Genomic DNA, 11,670 nt, shown 5'->3' with positions numbered 1-11,670 from the left:
GATTTGTGAGGTAGTTTCGAAATCACTCCAAGACCTTTAAACTTTCTTGCCAAATTTCTTGGCCCTTCAAATAGAAAAGAGGGGGGTTATGTCAAATGCGAGTGGTGTGGGTCTGCGCTGTACACAAATACCTCCAAGATATTGGCTGGGACACACCGCTTTTTATATTATTTAAAAAATATGCAATTAAGGGTCACTTCTAGTGGCAGTACGAAGGTTCATGGTTGGATAGTAAACTTCCAGGAGATCGACTTTTTATACCCAGAGACACCCTGTGCTTGGTTTAATAAAAAAACAGTTTTATGTGCGATTCCAAACGACTTTTAAAGCGAGCAAACGTTTACTGGAATGGATCGCACCATTTTCCTCACCTGGGTTGAGTGCAGCACAGTATGGAAAAACTCACATTAAAAATGGAGCAAGCGACTTTGAATATCGTAATGCTGATTTAAAATGTCGATCCTAACGTCAATTTTTACTCCTGTACAGAATGCATCCCTGGAAGGTTTGGACCAAATTGTTCAGGTGAGTAAGGCTCTATACATCTTGCAAGTCACGCATAGCATTAATCTTGGAGATGGCATGTTCTTATCTACACCCCATGTCTCTGTAATTTTGCACACACACTGCTACCGATATACACACCACCACCCTGTAAAACCATTCAAATATCTTCTCGGGTGCAAAAATATTGGATCCAAGACGCATTATTTCTAAAGTGGAAATGCAAATGCGGCCTATCTGAAGGTTAAAGAGTATACCAAATTGTATACTGATATGAAGGGAAATAAAACAGCGAAGTTTGGTTTGATTACAAATCAATGTACTAGTATATTTCATAAGTTGTAATCAGTCAAACGTCATTTTATAATTTAAAGGTACGGTTCTGATAGAAAATACGCCAAAGAATGAAGGTCAGCCCAACATCCGATTTACTTGCCACAGAGTTGGTGAGGAAGAGTATTCGTCGTTAGCACAGCCAATCGTACGTCTCTACAGGATAAACGATGGGTCAGGGCAGTTGTCCGATGACGGGATCTGGAGACTTGGAGATAGTCAGCAAGAATCCTCAACTACTGATGTATTTCAAGTCGATCATGTAACAGCGGAAGATATGTTTGTTTGCATCATCTACGATGTCAATAATTACAGAAGTGACATAATCCATGCTGACCTTAACAGTAGGTATCTCAGTCTTCACAGGAGCATGATTCCGATTCTACCACAATCAAACCCAACTACAGATTACAGAAACTATCAATATATACATTTTGCCTTTCCATTTTGATTCATACCAAGATCTTCAGTTGGTAGACCGCGAGGTAGCACGATACAAACTCTTGATCAGAGTTATAGATAAGCAAGACTTTTGTTCTTTTTAGGACATGTAGGCGCACTTTTTTTCTAGGGGAGCGAGTTACCTCAGTCAGTTAAGCGTCTGCCTATTGAACCAAATATCATTGTTTTGAGGCCACCCCGGACGGATGACTGAAGCCTCTGTTCGTTGAGAATAATAATGATGATAATACTAAGGAGTAGTAATGATAATAATGATAAATAATATAATCATATAAATAATGATAATAATAATGATGATGATGAAATATTCTACAGCACATAAGGGGAAAATGAAAAGGGCCAAAGAAAAATATCAAAGGCCTATAAAAGGGCATTGGGACTAATCAGTGTAGCATCCAGGGTCATGGCTTTAGATAAATTTTAGCTTTTTGGTTTACAAAACAGGCATTTGCTTTGGTTAATCTATTATTTGAAGATTTTTTTTCTTATGTTTTGTTTCACCAAGTTTTACCTCGGCTTGGAAGGGCGCCTTTGATCCAAGAGACAACCCAAACTTCAATCACACTGACTTGGGATGAATGGATGGCAGGGGAAGACATTGGTGATCCTCCACTAATTGGTTACAACGTCTACTACAAGGAAGAAGCTCTTGACTCTTTGCCATGGATCCGATTCGATCGTGAAAACGATACGGAAGCTGCAGAAAGGGCTGATGGGTTGGACCCGGATACTGATTACATATTTGCTGTCTCTGCAGTGCGAGAAGGTCAGGGCGGAGAAGGTCCCTTGAAAAAGGCTTCTGCAAGTACTAAATGTTTGCGTAAGTATGGACACCAACAATTATTTGAATATATAGGGTAATCAGTTAACCAATGTTATTCTAGATTTACTTTATCAATATCGGTCATGGCGGCTCAGTGGTAGAGCGTCCGCCTTATGAACGGGAGGTCGTGGGTTCGATCCTCGGCCGAGGCGTACTTGACTTAAGACTCATAATAGTATAATAGATTGGAGAAGGGTAACAATAACATTATAATGTTATGTAGGGCCCGCTGGTAGAGCAGTTTCCTAAGTGAAGTGGCTACCCCGGGTAACTAAAACAATATTAATATTATCACTTATTATTATCCCATCATCGTTCTAGTTTAGTAGTTGGTTGATGTACGTAAATGTTAAGAAAAATAGAGGTTCAACTCGGCACCTTTAATGGTAAAATCCGATATTGTACACGGGGCACGTCTAAAAGTACGATTTCACACCTTCCGTGCAGGAGAAGTGCAAGGTTCAACCTTTAAAGTTTCTCCCAGACCAGGAAGGTATGGAATTGAACAAATCTTTATTTAAGTGTCCTGGTTAAGAAAGTGCTATGGTCTTGAAAGGACCAACAAAAAGGGCAATGGACTGTAATCTCTCTCCTCTACCATGTCTACAGTTCATTTCGATCCTAGGCATTGCAATTCGGCTTTGAAAAGAAAATGAAGACATTTGTCTATGGCAACTCATACGTTTTCTAAGGACTGCCGCAGTATGTATCTACATGGACAGTCAGTGAACCATCTTCGCCCGAACGAATTCTCAAATATCAACATCTATACCATGGTCATGCTGGTTGAGATTTCATTAGATTTTATCTTAATAACCTTACTATATGCAAACTGGTATATTGACCACGCTGATATGGAAGTGATGGGCGTTTTCTCCTCTGGAACAAGGAAACGAAAGACGAAGTTTTTCAGGAGCGAAGGCTCTTACCCGCTTTTAAATTTGTTAACATAATGACATCTTGGCGTCTTAAAACTTACCATTTAATAATATCCATAATCATCGTCTTAATAAGATAGATATAAATAGATATAAGGTAGTTTTCGCAGAGCAACGCAAAACACTTTCAAGAACAAAGAGGATGCATTGTCAAATCGTGACAATGAACAACAAAGACATCATTTCGAAAATTGATTAAACAAATCAGCAGAGTCGTCTTGGAATTTGGACAAACGACATAATTGCAATTTTTCGTCAGCTCCAAACATGGATCGAACTGCTATTCTGGTTCTCCAATTTTCGCTTAAGACCTTCCAGCTGTCCTTTGTCATTACTTGGACGGGCATTTTCAACACATTTACTGTGTTCTTGAATTCGTTCTGTGTCCCGGTTCGAAAATTCCACTATTGATAACATTATAAGCTATGCAGCTTATGAGATATTCGATAAACCAACGTAACCCTTCCTAAGATCATGTAAGCTGTACGATATCCAAACGTATTCTTTCATAATTTCTTTCGATAGTTAAACCTGTGCATTTTGCGAAACATGTGACTATTGAGGGGGTATATGAACGTTACCCAGAATGGGAAATTGCTATATGAATGCGTGGTCAGGGTACAGTAGCATAAAATTTACTATTGTATCTTTGCCATCCAATTGTAACTACCATGGCAACACTACTAAGCACCCAATCAGAGTCAAGAATTCCACTAAAGATACCATTGGATGACAAAGTTAATATAATGGTAACTTTTTGGCAACGGGCCCAGGTCAATATTGTTATATCATGGTTATTCCTAGAGCAATAGCTACCAGGATGAATTGTCTACGAATTATATTCATTTCATTTTCTAAAAGGGTACGTTCTTGGTGTATGTGTCAAATTATTTGTTATTTATATGGTTTTGCCCTATCATTCAAGTATGTCCCTTTTTTTCGAGCCGATACAGTGATTTAATAAATTTGCTAGAAAAAGATGTTTAATTGTTATTACTTATATTATCATCTTGTTTTAATGGAATATATCATCGTTGTCTGTTTTGCTTCTTTTTTTCGCTATGGAATTATAGCCCCCACCGGAGTCGTTTCTCATGTCATGGCCCATCAAGTCTCTTCTCCAGATGAACTTCTTATTACGTGGCAGGTAAGAGAATAGAAGACTGAAAAGTCATTCCCGATCATCTCTAATCATATACTGTTTGTTACTTGAATCTTATTTATGAGTGTTTGATCCACTTCCGCTCCATCAGATCATTGACAAGATTAAGCTAAATATGAGCGCTTTTTTCAGTACTTTTACCATTTTACACCTGGGGAATTTCGATATCAAGTTTCCTCATATTTCAAAACATTCTTATTTTACATCGGATTTTATGAAATATTCAGCTTTGTGCTTGTTTGATTTGTTTTATTGAAATTGATTCAAATCAATCAGTTTTTGAGGTGGACTTAATTAACCTTTAAATGTGAAATGCATGAAGTGAGTGTAAGCCAATCACTGAGTTAGAAAAACAACAGTTTCATATTTGTTTGTTATTTTCGTATTTGTTAACATTCAAATTTACCCTGTCCAGTAATAAAGAAATCCCCCATACTCTACTGAGACATGGTTGAAAGTTTCATCTTAGCCTGATCACTGACCTGTTGTCTTCAACTTTAAATTAAGGTGTCAGAGCTAGTGAAGTTACGATGTCAGCGATGGTGAAAACCCGAGGAGCTGCTTCTTCAAATCAAATGGCAAGATTCAATCAATATAAAGTTAAAGCTTGCTACCTATTATCATTTTCTTAACTGTGCACTATAATTTGCTCCGAGTAGGATCTTGTAATGATATAGCAAGTGAGTCAGGCATACCAGGGCTCCGTAACACAATTATTAGCGATTAATCGCTGATTTGAAAGAACAAATCTGATCGGTTACTAAACAGTCCACCGAGCAAAATGCGCATGCTAGGATGATCTTGATAGCCCGGGGGGGGGGGCACTCGACCAAAAAAGTGGTGGGGTGTGCCGCGGGCGAGACAAAAACGGGGGCCTTGGGGCGGGCTTATTGTAAAAAGGAGGGTCCTCGGAGCGGGCTTCGGAACTACAAATGTTTGTGAAAACGGGGGTCCTTGGAACGGATCGCCAGCGTGTGAGTGCGTATGCATCCCTACGGAACGGTCATTCGTGCATGACGAAGCTCGCGCGGCCTCCCTAGGTGCGCTCGCGGAGAGCTGAGGCGATGGTCGGACAGCGCTCTGCGGTGCTCATTGTAGCAGATCAGTGCGATCGGAAAGGCGTAACGAAAAAAATGCGACGCTTTGGAGCGGATTTCTTCTTCTTTTTTCTTGATAAGAAGAAAATGCTATGCTTTGGAGCGGCTTTCTTTGTTCTTTTTCTCAACAAGACAAAAATGCTATGCCTTGGAACGGAAATTTGAGTGTAAAAATTGGGGTCCCACTATGCATTATATACTGAGTGCCCCCCCCCCCGGCTTGATAGGCCATTTCATTTATCGATTAGTCGCTAACCTTTGTGTTACGGAGCCCAGATAACGTTTTATACTATTTCATTCTCTTTTGCGAAGTTGCCAACATCAGGTGCTAATTGTCGAAGTGGTATGGCAAACATATCGATCTACTTCTCTACTGTGAATCACGTCTCTCTTGTCGAGTCGGTAAAGATACCGTTCAGTGATACTACTGAAACTCATTACCTGGACTCGGTCCTACCTGATACCCAGTACGCGATCTATATCACATTATGGAACAAAGACGCCGAAGGCCCATCAAGCCAAAGTTCATTAGGGATGACATCTCAACGACAAACAAGTATGAATATTTTCATTATCACAGTAATAATACCTAAGCCTTTTCGAGGCTGATTTTTGTTCTTTTGTTCAAATTTATTCACTTAAAAATATTTTCTCAAGAGTTCTTCTAAAGTTTAGTGTTTAGGTGATGTATCATTGAATTGTCTAGAATTAATGATAGGTCAATAGATTCGGATTTCTGATCCGATAATCATTTTAATGATGGTAATGATTACTAATAACAGTAATAACGATAAAAAGAAATAATGATTATACTGATGATTAATAATGATAGTAATTATTTTAATGATTAAAGTAATAATAATTACAGAAATGGGCCTTAATGTAGCATGGTTATCATAATGTTTTTTTTTTATTTGTATAGGTGCTGTTCCGTGGGTTACATTTGGTGTTACTCTAGCTCTCCTCGCTTCTCTTGGCACTATCATCTTCTTATGGTAAGAAAGTTTTATACACTGTAAAAATGAAGTGCTTATTTAGCACTTACAGTGCTTGTATAGTGACTGCACTACGAGTGCTGATTTTCTAGTGCAAATTTAAACTAAAAAAAATCAGCACTCGTAGCTGTGCAGTCACTGTACAAGCACTAAAAGTGCTAAATTAGCACTTCATTATTACAGTGCAAAACAAAATAATTGATGTTTGACAGTATGTATGAACAAATTTTTTTACGGTACGCCGTACGTGAAGTCCCCGAAGTGAAAGTGTGTAGAGTTTGAAATGATTACTGACAGGCGAGAATTAAAGTGGATGTTCAAAATAGACATGATAGAGTACCTCTTTCGGAGGGTATAGTCCTTAAAAGGACTGTAAACCAAAAAGAATTTAGCTTTGAGCAGTAGGCAACATAATGGGTTTGAGTACAAGGCTAACGAGCGGGGTTGTAGAACTGGAGGGGATGAGAAGACTAGAAGTTTCGGGCAGGTTAACTGTCCGTCTTCAGGAGACCCAGTAAAACGTTGATTCGAATATAAGGAGAAAATCAAACGAGCACAGCACTAAAAATTTCATCATAAGTCGATATAAAATAAGAAAGTTATGACATTTGTTTTCATTCCCCAAAACAGTTTTATTCACAGCAATGTGATTAAGTGATTAAGCAAGTGAGAGAGTCGGATGTTGCCAATCACTGCAGTATTTCTTTTGTATATCTTATTGTTTGTATTTCGTATTTCATTTTTATAATGAAGATTGACAATGATGCGACCCCTATGTTTCAACAATTGCAGTTCCATACGTTCAAGTGGACATTAAATCTTGTTTTATACTGTGATGAGGAGAAGATAAAAATCTTTTATATTTCATACAATAAAATACAAAAGAAACAGTGAGTGGATGATTTCATCACTTACCTCATTTGCATACTGACCAGGATGTGCACATAACTGGTGAAATTATGCAAAACTGTACAATGCCATAACTTTCTTATTTGGCATTCAATTTCGATCAACTCTTTGTTGGGGTGGACTTGTCCTTTAATATTTCCAAGGCGTATTGTACTCTGTTTCACACATCAGTACCAAATATTCAAACGTCTTTGATGCAAATACTTGATATGGGTAGTTGAGTACCTGGAAATCCTCGTAGGTTCAGGGGGCTTAAAGTTTTTTTTTTTTTTTTTTACAAAGGTCAATGCCATTTGCAAAAGTACTTCGAATTTCCGTAAAAAGAAAATCTGACAAATTAAAAAAGGGTATAATCATAGGTTACTGACATTACCTGAGGCAACCACTTAATCAAAATTCTGACACCTCCCCAAGAAGGGGGAGGGTGCCTTAAATTCGATCAAGGGCACTCTGTGCACCCCCTCCCTTTCAGGACGTTAGTGATTGGTGGACGCGAGTTCTTTTGCCGATGAAACATATTAAATTCGAACTTACGCGACTGACGGTTGAGTTCATACCATGAAGCCTTAAAATATATGCCCTCATCATAATCGGATAGTATTTGTTTTCTCTAGATTTAGAAGCAAATCTCTTGATTCGGATAATTACATCGCCATTGCCCGATCCCTCATTCTGCATCTTGCTCTTTGCAGGAGAAGACTCAAAACCAATCCCGCAACTCCGAAGGCAAACAAGACAATCCAAGAACAACCGCCTTACGAGAACCCAACATTTGAGGAATCTCTTATACACACCTATGAAAGCACGATACGTATGGACCCAACGACAGACATTGATTACATTAATGTCAAGTGAATATTTGAGGAAATAGAACCATGTGTGGTTTGAGGGTGGGACTTTAGGGACTGATCCCCCCCAAAAAAAAAATCGCTCACGACCTCCCCCCCCAAAAAAAATCGTCCAAAAAATAAATATCTGATGTAGGCCCTATACACATATATATATGTTTTGATTAATAGTAGTATTCAATTCATGTCGTGCTCTAAGATCAAAGTTTTTTACTATTCAAATTCGAACATTTTCTCTCTCCCTAGCTCGCAAAATAACCTCTGAATATGCAGAAAGCATTTACCATGTTTACGCTCTCATAAAGTGCGAGTATAGGAAGTCGATGATCCTCTGCAATATAGAAAACTGCCTTGCAACTTTCCTTTTTTTCAAATTAACCTCTCTCTATAGTTCACCCATCACAAAATAATAATAATGCCATAAAATTGACGTTTTAATTCTAATAACATTCTATACACTGTAAAAAATGAAGTGCTAGTTTAGCACTTAAAGTGCTTGAATAGTGACTGCACTACGAGTGTTGATTTTCTAGTTTAAATTTGAACAAAAAATCAGCACTCGTAGTGCAGTCACTATACAAGCACAGTAAGTGCAAAATCAGCACTTCATTTTTTACAGTGTATAGGTTGCAAAAGAATACCCAATGATAAGCCAAGAAGCTATAAAAATGAACAACAAATGAACACATATATAGTTTATTGTATTAAATATAGATATAAGGGAACTTATTTTACAGGGCCAAATGGCCTTACTTTTGTTTCCCTTTTTTTCATTTTCAAATAATTAAGCATGTATTTATCCTTTCTTGTTTTCATTGAAAGGCATTCTGTAAACTGTTTATATGTATTTTACTTTTATGAATGTATATTATTGCATGTATTTAATTTGTATTGTAATGAACTGTTTTTATATGATTATGGAAAATAAATGATCAAACACACAAGCTTCCAAGGTAGACGTTTAATGTTATACAATTATGGAAAAAAATGGAGGAATTTACCGATCACCAGCTGAACCATGATCTGTATGAAACTGAAATGTGTATTCAGCTCAATTTTTTAAGGATATGAATAAAGTAAATTTTGAGTCAGACTCCGGATTAATATCGTTTATTTGCCATACCTTACATACAAAATCATATAAATCATACGTTTTGTAAGAATATGAAAAATTGCATTCATACCAGTATGTTACACAGGGCGCACCGGGAGAACAGTTCATGAGAGCTGAAAAGGCTACTTTGGATAGATAACAATCATATCAGGATTAGGAAGAACATGAAAAAGACTGAACTTATGCCGAAAACATAGCTTACAAATCGGGTTTGTTTGTTCATTTGTTTCTTTTATTTATTTTCAATACGGAAAAAATTGCTATCAGCAGCTAGACTGTCTTTCAGTTAGTTCGTAGGCATATGTACAGCAACAAAACACAGACAACAAGAAATATGTTTGACATAAATATGACTCGAACAAAACATTGGTATAGATAACTAATTGAATGAACTGTACAGACGGGCTCTACTCAAGCCTTGCTTCCGAGCTTACTCCGACTTATTATAGCATCCTCCGATGGAGCTTCCTCCGACCCTTACTCTGACGAAAACTGCCTAAGTCTTGGTCGTGATAAGACATAATAAAATTACACTCCGACTACCCACGTCTGAACAACGAGGCTTTCTGTGTCCCTGATACACTACTGTTATCAAACAAGGGATACTCTTGATTATAAGGTAACACATTAATTATTGAAGTCTATTGATTTAACATGCGAGGAGACAACGATAGCGCACATACAGAGAACATACATATAAACAAATAGTGGAAGCGTTCCATGAAAAGACTATTTATTCAGTGATAACCAATCAGATACAATGATTGCAGTATCTTGTAACAATACTCAGTGGATGCCACTGCTTGTTTCATTACTGCTCTCTAAGATCTAAAAATGAACGTTATTATGGAAGACGTACCACAGGAAAGGATATGAATTCTCTTCATTTAGTTAAAGGGGAAGTTCACCCTGAAGAAAACTTTGCTGTAAAAATAGCAGAAAAAAATAGTAAAAATATTGGTGAAGGTTCGAGGAAAATCTGTTAAAGAGTACGAAAGTTATTAGAGTTCAAAATTTGGGATTTGTGACGTCATAAACGAGCAGCTGCCCCATGTGTTATGTAATATAAAATGTATGAATTTCAAATTTTGTATGGTTCCTGATGACTTAATTTTGTTTTCTATTCATGATCGGGTGTGAAATGATTTGTCTATTGATATACAAAAGTTACAGTGAAAACCATTTTCAATTCTCTGAGAAAATGACATTTCATTGATTTTTTTTACCATTCGCTATGTAGTAATGCTGCTCGCATATGACGTCACAAATTAAATAATTGAAATTCTAATAACTTTTTAATTATTTGATGAATTTTTCCCAAAACTTCGGCAATATTTTTATTATTTTTTCTGCTTTTTTTTACAATAAACTTTTTGTCAGGGTGAACTTCCCCTTTAAGGAAGCCCCTAGACCACTCCAAGTAAGGCCTTATCTCTTGTAATACCGTATAGTGAGAAGATTTGTATTATGATATAGAAAATTAGTTCCAGGTAAACTAATAAAATGTCTTCATGATTATTTACATGCAACACTGTGTATATAAAAACCATCACCATATTCTTTATTCTTGATTAAGAACATCACAATATTGATTTGTTGCTTATTAACAGTTTGGCCTAAAAGCCCCCTCACACCTGACCGACTGTAGGCGGACGAAGGGTGACGAAAGGGAAAAAAGAACGAGATGCACGCGAATTCAACGAATTCAAATAAAATTTCCGTCAAATCATGCAATCAGTAACTATTGTCAAATTTTATCAACGAGCGGTAAGCAAAGGATAAATATGTCATGCTAAGGATATCGGTTTTTCTCGGGTCACCTCTTTGAGAAAATTGCGACCGAAGGCGAGCGAAGGGTTGATATAACCAAATAAGACGAAGGTACAATGAGCAATGGTTTGATATGGCGTGCGATTAGAAACGAAGACGAGGGAATATATCAGGCAATCTTGTTCGTTGTGTCATCGTGTTGCTTCGTTACGGGTTCGGGCCACTTCGGCAAAAGCGCGAAGAGGGATGATGCGCGACAAAAAAAAACACGAACGATAAACGAACGATTACCGCAGACTATATAAGAGATGAGAATTCAAACAGATGACCAACGATTTTTCAATTCGTCGGGAAATTTTGAACATGTTCAAAATATTCGCGCGAATTTGAATAATCGCAGCTGTTCAGAAGATGTACGAACCCAAACACGAAGGGTAAATATGATTTACTATCAGTTACCGTTGAAAAGATTTTTGACAAATGCCTTTCGCCAGCCATCGCAAGGCATATTTCAGGCAATTCGGTTAGGTGTGAGGGGGCCTTAAAGCTTACACACAGTACACCTGGAGGAAATTCTAAACTTTTCAGGAGCATATCAGATTGATTGGTTTTTGCCATACAGACATAAAACTATATGCCGTCTCTGTGGTTTTATATATTTCTTTGTCAAAGAAGCCAAATGTTAGTATAGGCTGACGATCTGTTTGTTCCTCGA

At 37.4% G+C, this 11,670-nt stretch overlaps 1 protein-coding gene across 1 annotated transcript; it reads left to right on the top strand.

Moving 5' to 3' along the window:
* Positions 1–453: 453 nt before the first annotated feature.
* On the top strand, positions 454–8,078 carry LOC121423549. Its single transcript, XM_041618902.1, has 7 exons — positions 454–505; positions 879–1,181; positions 1,805–2,119; positions 4,134–4,207; positions 5,632–5,875; positions 6,242–6,314; positions 7,916–8,078. The coding sequence occupies exons 1-7, from the start codon at positions 454–456 to the stop codon at positions 8,076–8,078; spliced, it is 1,224 nt and encodes a 407-aa protein (XP_041474836.1).
* The last annotated feature ends 3,592 nt before the right edge of the window (positions 8,079–11,670 follow it).

This window comes from Lytechinus variegatus, chromosome 11, assembly GCF_018143015.1.
Source record: "Lytechinus variegatus isolate NC3 chromosome 11, Lvar_3.0, whole genome shotgun sequence".
NCBI classification, from domain to species: domain Eukaryota; kingdom Metazoa; phylum Echinodermata; class Echinoidea; order Temnopleuroida; family Toxopneustidae; genus Lytechinus; species Lytechinus variegatus.
This window is presented reverse-complemented; position numbering and strand designations above follow the sequence as displayed.